This window comes from Hibiscus syriacus, unplaced genomic scaffold (assembly GCF_006381635.1).
Source record: "Hibiscus syriacus cultivar Baekdansim isolate YM2019G1 unplaced genomic scaffold, ASM638163v2 tig00111213_pilon, whole genome shotgun sequence".
Taxonomy (NCBI): domain Eukaryota; kingdom Viridiplantae; phylum Streptophyta; class Magnoliopsida; order Malvales; family Malvaceae; genus Hibiscus; species Hibiscus syriacus.
The window spans coordinates 5,094,371-5,109,207 of record NW_024063022.1 but is presented as its reverse complement, the minus strand read 5'-3'; the positions used below and the strand labels follow the sequence as shown (position 1 = coordinate 5,109,207).

The window sequence follows — 14,837 nt, the reverse complement described above, 5'->3', positions numbered from 1 at the left end:
TAACCCAACCCATACCCGATCTGAATGAACCGATTGCCACCTCTAGGCGGGTTACAACCGTCATCAATGTCTCCATACCACTTTAGCACCCCTAAAATTGTCATTTATTATTATTATTCTCGTACGAATCAAATAAACTCAGTGATTAAGGGATTGTTGTTATTTTTTTAACTCTTGAGTTTAAACATAACATCTGCAGAGGTATATGCGTATTTATTATCAAACGATTAAAAAAATTTCAAACATATATTACTTGTATTCCCCTACACTAATAGAAAAGCTATTATTATTCTAGGAAGTGATGAGATCCCTTGCTTAAAATTAAAAAGAGATGCGTAATAAGATCTTCCTAGAAAAGACCCCTAGATAGATAGAATCAATTGTGAACCACTCCATTCATCCCCATTGAATAAGACAGAATTGACAAACTGCGTTAAACAAGAAATCTATAGTTAAATTTCCGAATCTCATATCTGTAAAGGACTATAAAATCTTATAAGTTTCCAAAATATTATCAGAAATTAGCTTCTTAGGGACAGAAGCACTTTGTGCTTTTTTCATATGTAATTGAAGTAAATGGCTGTCCCTTTTTCCCATATGTATGAGTTAAGGGGAGGTAAGATAGTATACTACCCCTAACATTAGGTTGAGAGCAGCTTCCGTAAGAGACCTCCGAATTATGAAATGCCCTCCGTGGGACTCGATCCCACGATCTCAAGGTTAAGAACCTTGTGCTCTACCAACTGAGCTGGATGGTCATTTCATATGTAATTGAAGTACCTCTTGAAATCTGTTCACTGTCATTTTGGGAGCAATTTGTATATGATATTTTGCATAAACTAGTGAGATGAAATTGAGTCTCATCCATTCGGGATTCACTAGTGAGATGAAGTTGAGCTTTCCGCCTATCTAAATCCGACTCAGAAATGAAATCTCTTAATCAACATTCGACCTAATCAAGGTTTAAGAGAGCCTCATTTAATTTAAAGTTTGATATAATTTTTTAAGTTAAATATATATACTGAGAAGACCTAATATATATATATATATAATTATTTATACTAAATAAATAAGGTCTAATTTTAAAAAATTATAATTATCCTTAAATATATAAGAAATAACTAAAAATATATATTTGTTTATGTTAAATTTTTTATCTTAAAACCGAATCCAATCCAATCTTACTCTTAATATCAATTGGCCCATTCTCCATTGATTTCCAAAAGTGCTTTTGAGGCCGAAAGCAATTTTGGAACTATAGACAATGTTAAACATATTCTAAAAGTACATTTGAAAAGTGTTTTTCAATCCAAACGCAAATTTTGAAATTTTTAGATTTTAGGTTTGAAAAAGTGGTTTTAGAGCCAAATTACTGTTTTAACATCTTTATTATTCATATGATAAATTTAAAAAATCATAATAAATTATTTATGATTTTTTATTTTTATGTCAATTTTTTTCTATGAAATTATTTTTAATTTTATATATTTTCATAGAATACATATAATTATTAAAAAATTATATATTTATTAATAAAATGATTTTATATATTATTAGAATTTAAGTTGATATATGTTATATAGTATAATACTAAAAAATTAAAAATTATTTAAATATATGTTTTAAATTTACAACATCATGTCTAAAATGATTATTTATATTTTCAAAAGCACTATTCAAAATACTAAACACTACCCAATTTTCTATATTTACTTTTTAATTTTTCCTAAAAGTATTTTTGAACTTTTCAAAAATAATTGTAAACTGATCCTAAATGGGATCAAATGAAAACATGTAGGATCTGAATGAAATATCCATTGCTACATCCAAACCACCCACATCAAAACTTTAAGAGGACTCATTTTTTGAAGCAAGGTTGAGTTGATGTCTTGGAAAATACACATATCGGTACCTTCCAATATCTCATCTGCATTTTAGAATCCTTGAGAAGTAAACAAGGGCATAAAATAATCCATTAGAATTGTACCGATCAATTATTTAGGATCAAGTTTTGTAAAGAATTATGGGTAACCTTTCAACTTAGTTTATTTAATTCGCAAACATCATAATTCAAACTCATGACTTTACTTTTGGGATCCATTCTTATGTTTTATATGTATAAAATATTTTTGTTAGACTGAGGGAGCTCATGTTGAATCAGTTGTGAAGGTGAAGGGACTTGAATCGGTATTTCCCCCCCTCCTTTTTAGTTTATGTTGCATTCTTTTCTAATTCTATTTTTGGGTTTTCCACGTATTGAGTTTTTTGTCTGGTGTTCTATTTTTAGACCAATGAATTTGAGGTTTTGAAGATCAATGTCGGGTATAGTAAAGTCCGGCCAGACTTTTATCCTCATGTTTCGGATCAAGTTCGGGGGGAAATATAAAACACTTGTAAAATTTGATCATATGGGTGAAAATATAAAATTCAGAAAGCGGAATCAGGCCACCAAAAATGGATTCTTCGTTTTACCATGTCCTTGCATTCGTCATTCCATGTCTGGTTTTGTTCCTTTCTCGCAAATCAAGGGCCAAACGCCGGCTCAGCCTCCCTCCGGGCCCCCCTGGTTGGCCTCTCGTCGGCAATCTTTTTCAACCTTTCAGCTCCGGTAAATCATTCTTTGAATACATCGACCATCTTTGTGGTCGATACGGACCCATTTTCACTCTCCGGATGGGGGCTCGAACCCTGATTATAGTCAGCGACGCCAAGCTCTGTCACGAAGCGTTTATCGAGAAAAGCGCACTCTTCGCCAGCCGGCCACGGGAAAACCCCACCCGAAACATCTTTAGCTGCAACAAGTTCACCGTTAACTCCGCCGTTTACGGCCCCGTGTGGCGGTCCCTGAGGCGGAACATGGTTCAGAACATGCTGAGCTCCAGTAAACTCAAAGAGTTTCGTACTCTTAGAAAGCATGCGATGGATAGACTCATCGACCGTCTCAAAGCCGAAGCCGATGCCAACGACGGCGTCGTCTCGGTGCTGAAAAACGCTCGTTTCGCGGTGTTTTGCATACTCTTAGCCATGTGTTTTGGAGTCGAGATGGACGAAGAAACCGTCGTGAAAACGGATGAAGTAATGAAATCTATTTTGATCACACTTCTTCCGAGAATCCATGATTTTCTTCCCATTTTAAGCCCGTTTTTCTACAAGCAACGCAGGCGAGCGCTCCAAGTTCGTAAAGAGCAGATAGAACACATGGTCCCGTTAATCGAGAACCGCCGTGCAGCTCTTTTAAACCCGGGTTCTGATCGATCCGCCATGCCGTTTTCGTACCTCGACACGCTTTTCGATCTCAAAGTTGAAGGAAGGAAATCACCACCGTCCAATTCAGAGCTCGTAACGCTTTGCTCCGAGTTCCTCAACGCTGGGACCGATACCACCGCAACCGCAATCGAATGGGGAGTCGCACAGCTGATCGAGAACCCAGAAATCCAGACCAAACTGTTCGACGAAATTCAATCTACGGTGGGTGATCGGAAAGTAGAAGAAGCCGATCTCGAAAAGCTCACGTACTTGCAAGCGTTTGTCAAAGAACTGCTACGAAAACACCCACCTACGTACTTTTCACTGGCTCACGCAGCCATTGAAGAAGAAGCAAAACTAGGAGGATACGACATACCGACGGATGCGAACCTGGAGACATTCATTCCGAGGATCAGCGACGACCCGAGGATTTGGAACGAGCCGGACAAGTTCGACCCGGATAGATTCTATTTAGGGAGAGAGGAGGCTGATATAACGGGGGTGAAAGCGGTGAAAATGATACCTTTCGGCGTGGGGAGAAGGATTTGCCCTGCATTGGGGATGGCGATGGTGCATGTGCCCTTAATGTTTGCCAAAATGGTTCAAGAATTTGAGTGGAGTGCTTATCCGGTTAATACCAAGGTTGATTTTAGTGGGAAATTTGAGTTTACCATAGTGATGAAGAACACCTTGAAAGCAACGATCAAGCCAAGGGTTTCTGGTTGATATACATAGGTAAATTACACGTTTAGTATTCTAATTATTATTTTTGTGTTGTTTTAATCATCTAACAATTTATGTTTAAATTTATACTTAATATTTAGTTCTAATTTCATTTTAGTCATCCACTTTTAAAAATTAACAGTGATGTTGACATGTTATTATAAGATAATATCATGTCATTGTTGAAAAAATAAAACAAATGTCATGTCAATAGTTTTATTAATTTTGTAAATGTGAGTGAACAAAAATAAAATCAAAACGTAATGTCAAATATGATTTAAAAAAATAGTTAAATTAATAAAACAGTACAAAAGTGATAGTTGGATACTAAACATATGATTTACCCTTTATGTATGCATGTAGTTTACTTGATAATAGTGCGCATGTTTCTTAGAATCTAGTTTCCCTTTGTAGTTTAGTATAGGGATGTAAAAATCTTACCCTACATGTAAAACCAACTGAAATTGATTTGAATTAGAATTGTTTGTGATTTACGGTGGTGATAATACAAAATTGATTAGAGTATGAACTGATGTTGAGTTGAACCCGAGATAGACCTGATAATTTTGGATGTGAACTCGACCTGCATCCGACCTGATATGAACTCGAATCCGAGATTAACCTGCTAAATAAATGATATTACTCAACATGTTATGAACTTGACATGTAATTGAATCAACATATAAATGATTTGACTTCTTATTAAATTGATCTAATTTTAATTTTACTTTATATTTACTTAATTTGTAAGTTGCAATTGATGAAGTTGTGGGATTTTGAATATATGATAATATAACGTGACAAAATAATTCTTCACTATTTAAGGTATATGAATAACTATGACCATTAAATTAATATATTTAGTTTTTATATTTATAAATTGTAAATATACTAAAAACTTTTATTGAACTAATAACTTATTATTGATAAAGTTAATAAAAACAATTATTCACAATTTAAAACAAATTATTATCGTTAAAATTGTAACCCCTAGACTCGGCCTGGGAGTTTCGACCGAATCTATACGATCACATGTCGCATACAGAATTCATTTTCATATTTAAAGGCAGACCAAATTTATTTCAGTAAATAAAATTTAAGAAATGATAAAGTGTTGATATAACGATCAAAAAAGTCCAAGCGGTAAATATACAGGGATGTCACCATCGGAAAACAAAATACCAGTAATACAGATATATAAGCGGTAGTAAAACAAGTGTAACCAAAATATAACAGAAATGGCATATAGAAATATATAGTGATACAAAATGGAGAATAAACAATCCTCCTTATGCCAAGTCTGCTAGCCTATTGTCGAGTAATATCTGAAAAGTTAAAAGAATTGAAGAATGAGCTAAAAGCTCAATATGTTCCTTGCGGTGTATAAAAACACACATATCAAATACTTCGATAAAAGTCAAGTATAAAATAGGTTTTGAAAACATGAACACTACCCTCATTCGAACACCAGAATATATAAGTTACCCTGAACCATACACCCACATGTACACTCGATAAGGACCTTATACTAATAGTATAAGGACCTATGGTAAGGACTTACCATGTGCACAAAACAGAGGAGCATGCGGTAAGGTCTTACAAGTCATAGACTAATTCTGAGATGCTTTCTCCAATCATACCCCCCAATAATAGTAAATATGCATGTATTTGAGTGAAAACGATAATTTAATTTATTAAAATATTAAAACACGCTATATTCCAAAATCAGATGCAAAATTTAGTAACTAGAGATCATGTCAGAAGAATATGGTAATCAGATATCATGCAGTCAGAGTGTAATAAAATCATAAATTTAAAATAGTTTAGACAGATATTTCAAAATAATACTGTAACACCAATAGGAACACACATATACTGATCTGAGAAGTTTGGGATGGTAGCCTACTCTCGAGTTTGCCTATCACGGTCAGCGATAGTGCTAGACCCTACGAATCAGAATAATGTAAATCAAAATCCTAATAAAATAAGTAATAAGCTTTAATTTAACTATTTACAGAAACCTATGAGTAGCTCTCGAAGAACGTGAACCAGACTGATCAATCAGGCGAGACGCACCGAGTCTAGTTAACCCTCGATCAGGGGACTCATGGGTACCTTCATGAAAATACAAACCCAAATCAATTCTATAATCAAATCCCAGATAAATAAGTAGAAATGTTAAAAATACTAAGCATTTTCTGTTTAACATGCTCGATTCGGGCCTTTTGGGTTATAATTTGGTGAGAGAGACCACAAAATCAAAACGTCAAAAAATGTAAAGAGGGAGGTTTTTGAAAAAAAGTTAACGTCGATCAACGGTTAACAGAGGCGGTCAACAGTCAACGGAGGCGGCTCAAAGTGGCCGGTTCAGTTTGGGTCAATTTAATTTGGGCTGATTTAATTTGGGGTTTGGGTAAGATGGGTCGAACACGGGTTAGGTACGAATCAGGTAGCGGGTCAAATATGGGTCAGGTCAATGGGTCGGGTTGACCCTCTTCTAGGCGGTGGACGATCCCCACGCACAATGGGACTTGTGAGGGCGCACGCGACTGCGTTTGGGAACGAGAAAAGTTTTAAAAAATTTCTAAATTCATTTTAAAGAGATTTAAAGTACTTACCTACCTCGGTTCACAACGGTGAACGGTGGAGAGTCCAATTACGTTTCTTCAGAAACTTGTTTATGCTTACCCTTCCCCACTCTAACGACAAGGTGAACACCGATAGACTCGGGACAATACAAGGAAACCGATTATGATGGCGGTGTCGAAAACGAAAACTGATCGTCAGTAAAACCATGTTAAAGAATTTTGGCTCAAGTTTTCTATAAAGGAAAGTTGAAGAGAGAGAAAAAGTTTCCAGAAATGGAAACGTGATGCTTTGAGGTATTTTAAGCTCCCAAAATTGAAAAATGGCAAAATCATGCCATAGGTCCTCTAATTTTGGTTGCTTCTTGATTTAGACCCAAATTATTTTAAAAAAATTCCTTTTGGTCACTGATTTTAATTGAATTTCAATTTTGGTCACTGATTTTTTTAAATAAAAATAATTATAATCATTATTAATTTTATTAGATTAAAAATTAGATTATATAAAATAATTTTAAATATATATATATATATATATATAGGGATCATGTTACACAATGTAAAACTCTTTTAGTTACACAATGTAAAACTCTTTTAGTTTTACACAGAATTAGGACTATTGGATGAGTGAAAACAGTTGGTTGAGATTAAAAGTAAGAAATGTGAAGATATTTACTGGAAAAAAAACAAGGAGTCAATCTCAATAATCTTTTCATTCATCCAACGGTCTTAAATCTGTGTAAAACTAAAGAGTTTTACATTACATAAGTGAATCCTAACCCATTTATATGTACCCAACTTGATATTTATCTGACTTGTAAGTTATAAAATTTTAATAAGCAATTGATATTATAATATGACAATTGACAAAATAATTATTCACCATATAAAATATATGATTAATTATGATCATTAGATTAATAAATTTAATTTTTATAATATAATATATAAAAAGATTTAAAAGTTAAATTAAATTAATAATTTATGATTGATAAATATATTAAAAATAACAATTCTTCACCATTTAAGACACATAATTAATTATGATCATTAGATTAAAAAATTTACTTTCTATATGCATAAATTATAATAAATAAATCATTTATATTTTTATATTAGGTACATTTAGTGGTTACATTTGCGTTGTGGGCTAAATTTAAGTGGCCTCATTTTATCGTGTCAATCTCAGATTTCATTCGATGCCCTGGCTATACTTTTAAAATGAATGTAATTTTGTTCAATTTGATATTTGTTTTAGCTTTACATTTTATAATTGTTTTAATTTGATCCCTGCATGTTGTTTAATTTATTCGAAATTTGCCTATAATTGTTTCTATTTTTTTGTAATTTACTCCGAACCTTAAAAATCACATCATAAATTTCATTTCAAACCCTATAAATTATATCATAATCTTCAAACCTTTGTGTACACCAACTTTTAAAATGAATGCAATTTAATCCAATTTGATACTAATTTCAATTTTACAATTGTTACAATTTGATCCATGAATGCTTTTTTAATTTATTTAAATTTTAGTTTGTCAGATTTAGTCCTTAAAAGTTTATTTTTGCCCTAAATTAGCCATAATTATTTCTATTTTTTGTAATTTACTACAAACCCTATAAATCACATCATAGACTTCATTTCAACCCCTATAAAATTATATCATAATCTCCAAACCATGTAAACTTTTGTTTATCAATTTTTTAAATGAATGCAATTTAGTCCATTTTATATTGATTTCAGCTTCACATTTTATAATTGTTTCAATTTCATCCACACATGTTGTTTAATTTATTTAAATTCTAGTTTTTAATTTTATGTTTGTTCAATTCAATCCTTAAAAGTAGATTTTTATCCTAAATTAGCCAATAATTAGTTCTATTTTATAATTTACTCCAAACCATATACAATTAAAATTACAATTCAATGTTTATGAAAGGCGGAAAATAATTAATCCAAAAATTACCCAAACTGAAGTTGATCCGTACTCAGTAAGATCTGACTTTGAATTTTATTCGTCAATGATGTGAATCGATCTGAACGAGACTCGACTTGAAGTCCATCCGAACCTAACTTAACTGATTCAGACCCAATCTGTTTTTAACCTGAACTTATATTGATCTGAACTAAAATGACCTAAACTTGAGTCAGCCTGAACCTGACTTGATTCGAGTTGAACCATTAAATTGACCTGGCATAAATCGGATACCTCTATTATTTTACAATAATCAAGACTTTGTAAAAATTGACTTTCGATGCTTAGAATCGTTAATACATTCAATCTATTTTGAATCATCGTGCTTCGAAGATAGGATTTCAAGAGCTTCAGTTTTGAAAAACTTCTTTCCGCGGAAGCAACCGTAACTGGTACTGTCAACAAAATTTTATATGCTATCAACATTTTAGGGAACATATTCATTCTTCTTGCAAACTCCATTATTTGAATAGATGTTCATGGACTTTCACCTTTGTGTGCTTCATCCAGCAATATTTTCTATAAAATTTGTAATTTCATAAATAAATTTTTTCCACCAATATCAAATTCTTCACCATTTATCAAATTGAACTCAAGATTTAAACAACATTTTTTAGTTCGTCATCAAGTAATAAAATTAACTTTGAATCATAAAAAAAAAACAAATATAGGGTCCCACGCGGATTTTTAGGATCCTTATTTCCCACATATTGAGGTAAGTGGGTGGTCATCAAAACAGATTCTTGAATTTCCTTTTTATGACTGTCGTTAATCATGGGACCAAATGATCTATCACTGGGATTCTTTCCCCCATATCCCGCCGGATTTGGTTGCAATGAATGAAAGTCAACTGTTCCTTCCTCCCTCAGCCATCTGCTCTGTGGTGGAGCCGCTCTCCATGGTGGTGCACGCAAAGACACATCTCATTCAAGAACAAAATTTTTACTGTTGCCGGTGGGTCTTTGGGGGCAATAGCTTTTTCCATGACCCAATTTTCCACATAAGAAACAAAAGACAGTCAGCTTTTCATATTCGAAGTGGACATAATGTTGATTGCCATTGGCTAAAATTAGCTTTTTTTTCGCCGCTTGAGAGGAAGTCTAGTATCCACCCGCACTCTTATTCTCATAATCCGTCTATATCCCAAGGAAGAAGCTGTTGAATCAATTTCAATAAAAGAACCGATGCCCCTCAAACATACTACCCTGGATTAAGGCTCATCTGACACATGTATTGGGCCGGGCCTGGAGATCATCTTACTTGAAAAAATAAAATCTGCATCATCCTACTTGAGAACAAATTTGCCGATATAATGTCTCTTAGATGATGTTAATTATTAGTTGGGGTTGTTCATTTCTGGCCGGATGCAGTTGCTAATGTTTCGGTGGGTGGACTTTTGTGACTGATTTATTCTCAAGTGGCTTTTAATTTAGGCCTTAATTGGTGTGTTATGTTAAGCATGTACTGCTTTTTCCCCCCTTCTAGTTTAGGCAATTACTGCCTTATATTTAATAAAATTCTATCTTGTTGAGAAAAACCAACAATGTTTGATGGTGCACCAGTCTTGGTTACTTCAATTGTTGCTATTTAGTACTTGTAATGAAAAACCCAGAAGTTGTCTATCATCGGTCGGTTAATCTAGTGAAATAAGATATTAAAGTTTTTATTTGAATCTTGATATTTATGGATAGAATAAATTATGTTGAGAGGATCACCCTTATTTCTATAATTAGGGGTGTATTCGGTTCGATTTTTTACCAAAAATTGAACCGAACCGAAATAAACGGTTTTTCAAAATTTAAACCGAAACCGAATGGTTAAAAAATCAAAAAAACCGAAACTACTTTTTTCGGTTCGGTTCGATTTTTTTAACGGTTCGGGTTTTTCGGTTCGGTTTATCGGTTTTTCAATGAAAAAAGCAATTGAAATTATAATTTTTTTAAAAAAAAATTGTCTATTCGGTTCAATATGGAATAAATGGATTCCATATAGAAAACCCGAACCGAACCGAATCAAAAGAATTGAGACTTTAAACCGAACCGTATAATGCCAAATCGAACCGAACCGTTTTACTCGATTCGTGTCAGTTTTTTCGATTTTTTCGGTTTCGTTGCTCAATCCTATCTATAATACCTAATTCGAATTATTCAATTATTTGATCGGGTTATGATGATTATAAAAAGAAACCCTCCAAAATTGGCTGAATGGTAAACGCCAACTCAAAAGTGAACGAGGAAGTCAAATTTAAGGGATAAAAACGCCATCCATGAAAAAGTTCAGTGAAAAACTAGTCTTCCCTATTGAATTTCTAAAGTGGTTTATTTTATTTTATTATTTTCTAGATTCGTATTTGAGTTTGTCAAAAATATTTGAACTCGGCAGTTTTTTATTCGATCCGACTTTTTAGAGGCAATCTTTCTTAAATTTTGAGGTTTGGGATGAGGCAGGACGAGTTATGTGGTGTATAATTTCGGGACAGGGCGAGACCGGGTTTAAAGTGAAAAAAAAAACCATCCAATGGCTATTACTATAAAAAAAATTCAATCTTTTTCACGAAAGATTGATCCTTTGAATTTTGGTAACTTGATAATTCTTCTGAAATTAAGCCTTTAAGTTGTTGGATACTATTTTAGATTATGATTCCCCGGAATGAAATGGTTTCAAAATGGTAATTCAATCTTTGAGGGCCAATCCTGTTTGAAATGTGTTTTCACCGATATTTTTATGTATGATTTAGTCCCTAAAAGTTATTATTTTCTTAATTGAATATTTTTTTGATGTCAGTTTGATTTAAAAAGTGTGATCAATATCAGTATTTAAAAAATAAAAATTTAGAAGTTTTAGTTATTAAAAATTGTGAGAATTATAAAAATATAAAATATAAAAAAATTAAGAAATATGTACCTTTTGTTCAATTTGACAAAAAACTATAAGTTCAAGTAATTTTTAAGCTTAAAATGATTGTTTTTCTTTTTCAAGTTTGAGACGTTAAGGAATAAGGATAGAACAACGTTGGCCTTTTACACATTTATTTACAGTAAGCCACAAAAACAGAGAACAGTACACTTCTCAAGGAGGAGATCCACTAATGTTACTCGAACTCGGGTTTGACTGTCGGATACGGACATTTATATGACCCGCATATGATCACATTTTTCTATCGTGTTTCATGTACTTGGAGGATCTTTGGAGGTCATATATCCGTATCCATGTTTCAGACACGAGTGTGAGACATGGGTGCTTCAAGAAAAATGAAGAGTCCGAGCAAATACAGGATCCGAAAACCAAGATAATTCAAGGGATTGAAGGGCTTTCTACGTGCTTGCCTCTCGAGTCTTTAATGGTGGCCTCATCATCTTCGGTTGTTGGGGGTATGTTCTGCCCGGCTTCCGATCCATCTCTCCCGGAATTTTCCAGACCCGAGTCCATCCCACGGCTTTCGTTTCTCGATGGGAAGCCATGGCGTCGCGTGCCGAAATGAGATCGAATGGTGGAACTGAACAACGGTTGCATCAAACGCTTCTTCTCAGAAGATTCACGCAGCGATAGCCGGCAGACGGGACATGTGGAATGCTGTTGCAGCCACGTATCTATGCAAGTTACATGGAAGAAGTGGCCACAATAGGGCAGGATACGCAAGATATTGTCGGCATGGTATTCAGAAAGGCAAACTATACACCTGCCAAGAAATGGTAAAAATTGTCGATAGAATATGGAGATGCAAATCATCCTTAAATCATAAGGTATCTTTCAAGTAACTCAAGTTAGCAACAATCCAAACTAGAAACGATGCGATAAAAGTCGACAACATGGACTAAGCCAAGGATGACCAAACTCAGCATCTATCATATTGTGGACCAGAAACTAAAATAGCTCGAATTTAAAATGATTGAAACAAAGGAATCTGAACACGAAATGAACCAAACTCGGAATAACTAGAAACTGAAGAAAGACCAGCCTGAGCCTACCTAGTTGGCATTTCCATAACCATTCGTTTCTCATGCATGTTGTTCATTAACTGTACATATGACACACAAAACATCATTTCTAGGGCGGCTCATAAGTGATTCTGTGATTCTTCTGGCATTCAATACATAAGAATAAACTAAAGGCAAGACTGAAGCTTGTTAGACCAGGCTGAACTAAAACTTCTGTATATCTCAGGCTATTCGAGGTTACATCTATTTTCTTAATTTTGCAACACATTTGAAGATACTATGTCATGAATACAGTATCAAGTATAGAGAATGTTCGCATTCGGCTAGTTCACGGATATCCATGTTACTTAAGTAGACAAAATCAAGATTCTAACTAGCTCAAGATTTTAATAGTCCCTGACATCTATTCATCTTCCTCCAGTTATGCACTGTCTTCCAATTTAGACATCTCAAGAATTGCTGTCTCCTATCAGTGTTATTTAAGCTCTGTTTTTCATTTTTTGCAGAATAAAAAGTTCAATATTATAAAGAGAAAATAATAGAAGAGCCAAAATATGAGGGATTAGAATGTTCAATTCTCAACCAAAAACATGCATGGGAAAAATACCAGGAATAAGAAGAAAAAAAGTTCATATTATTGTTTGCGCCCTCGGGGAAATAGCAACAACCTTCCTAGATCACAATGATGACTTGATGTATGCTTCACGACCTTAAAGCAAAAGCTTCAGTTATTCATATCACTTCATTAGACATTACACTCATCATTAATTTAAGCTCACAAATCCAACCGAAAACTGCAAATAGTCTTCTTATGGTCATTGCCAATGTTTGATATTAACTGTGTACCGAAAGATTTAAACGCGGAAAACTGATTACTCACTAGCAAATCCTAGGCTACTCTGTTTTTTCTTGAAGTATTCATGTAGACAATCAAATGATCCTCCAAATACAAGGGAAAACTTTAAAACAAATTCGAGCATACCAGCCTCAGATACATATCATTACATGAAACTCATACCCTAGTTGGAGTATCATAGATGCTAGGCATCGAACACTCGTTCCCGAAAAAAAGCAAATTAAAGAAAATTCATCGATGCAATATAAAGTAAAATGTTATAGGCTGAAACAGCAGGCAGAGATTGCTGAAATTAAGCAAAGGTTCCGAAAACATACTGAGCATCTTCCGAAGCCAAGAAGCACGCATCACTGTATTTCTTGGTGGGAAAGTTGGCGATAACAACAGGCTCGAGACCGTGCAAACCCCGTTCGAGCTGCACCACACCATGAAAAGGGCTGAATACCACTCAATTTCTATCTGATCTCTGTGTGGTTGGTTTTAATGTAGTTCACTTGGTACCCACCAAAATAACCAAAAAGACAAACCATTTTTCCTTTCTCTTCTCATCTCCCAAGTTCAGATGACATATCAACAAAGAAGAAAACACTACTAATCTTCAAAGAAGATAGACAATTTATAATTTATACTAAAAGAACCTTATGAATTTCCACTTCAGTACACACAAAACTCAAACTTTCATTGCTGATTATGAAAAACGAATTGTAAAATTAACAAAAAAAAAAATGAGTGTTAATATTGAAACTCTTTTCCATCAGTAATGCTGAACCCTACAAACCCAGATTTGCTAATAAAGCCAAGAATTACTCTACCACACAAACAGGATAGTACCCAGTTCTGGATATTTTAAGGATTAAAAAAGGAAGAAGAAAACTTACTATACTAGGACCAGATCTTGAAGCAACAGGGAAGGATCTCCGAGAAGCAATGAGCTGAATCCGAGCACAAATCAAACGAGTACAAACAAAGACGATGAACATAATACTCATTGTGAACCCTATTATGGTCATCACCAAATTTATCCCAGCTGATTTCATTTTTTATATATATCCCAGATCTTTATCTCATGAACCCAGAAAAGAAAATCAAATTCCCGTGCTGACGACAAGAATTCGGAGCAAAACTGAAGCGATTCTAAGATAACCCATTTTCATTTTCCACTGTTTGAACATGAAAACGAACTCTTTACAATGATTATGAGATCTAAATCTTAGTTTGATTTTGGACTTTGGACCCCAGAAAATGTAGAATTGAAGATGATTCTAATGGAATTGGTTGCTTTATTATACTACTGCTTCGATTCTCTGTGTTGTCAGCGTGAAGTCTTTTAAAAATTCTATAAATTAAGCTAAAAAGCGTGCTATGAGGACAGAATATTTTATTTAATTTTCTTAATAGTAACTAGCAATTTCTCTTGTCAGTTTGTGTGTTGATGATATGCCAAATGGATTGTTTATGATTTACGTATTCTTATTGATCATGTGAACATTTCTTTTCTTTTGCTCAAACA

General features: G+C 33.8%; 2 protein-coding genes across 2 annotated transcripts; one reads left to right on the top strand and one right to left on the bottom strand.

The window, feature by feature from the left end:
• The first annotated feature begins 2,454 nt into the window (after nt 1-2,454).
• LOC120156123 (cytochrome P450 77A4-like) lies at nt 2,455-3,990 on the top strand. The gene has a single exon (XM_039167540.1). The coding sequence runs from the start codon at nt 2,455-2,457 to the stop codon at nt 3,970-3,972; it is 1,518 nt and encodes a 505-aa protein (XP_039023471.1). The 3' UTR covers nt 3,973-3,990.
• A 7,550-nt stretch (nt 3,991-11,540) lies between these two features.
• LOC120156078 (RING-H2 finger protein ATL8-like) lies at nt 11,541-14,612 on the bottom strand. Its single transcript, XM_039167491.1, has 3 exons — nt 14,206-14,612; nt 13,645-13,742; nt 11,541-12,212 (listed from the first exon to the last, which is right to left on the bottom strand). The coding sequence occupies exons 1-3, from the start codon at nt 14,362-14,364 to the stop codon at nt 11,828-11,830; spliced, it is 642 nt and encodes a 213-aa protein (XP_039023422.1). The 5' UTR covers nt 14,365-14,612; the 3' UTR covers nt 11,541-11,827.
• Nucleotides 14,613-14,837: the final 225 nt, after the last annotated feature.

What these genes read in the sequence shown, in the direction of transcription:
- LOC120156123 (XM_039167540.1), top strand. Translation starts at nt 2,455, where the DNA reads ATGGATTCTTCGTTTTACCATGTCCTTGCATTCGTCATTCCATGTCTG.
- LOC120156078 (XM_039167491.1), bottom strand. Translation starts at nt 14,364, where the DNA reads ATGAAATCAGCTGGGATAAATTTGGTGATGACCATAATAGGGTTCACA. An exon ending in CAAGATCTGGTCCTAGTATA is followed by an intron (nt 13,743 to 14,205) that starts GTAAGTTTTCTT and finishes GGTGTGGTGCAG; the next exon opens with CTCGAACGGGGTTTGCACGG. An exon ending in TTGGCTTCGGAAGATGCTCA is followed by an intron (nt 12,213 to 13,644) that starts GTATGTTTTCGG and finishes ATTTCTTGGCAG; the next exon opens with GTGTATAGTTTGCCTTTCTG.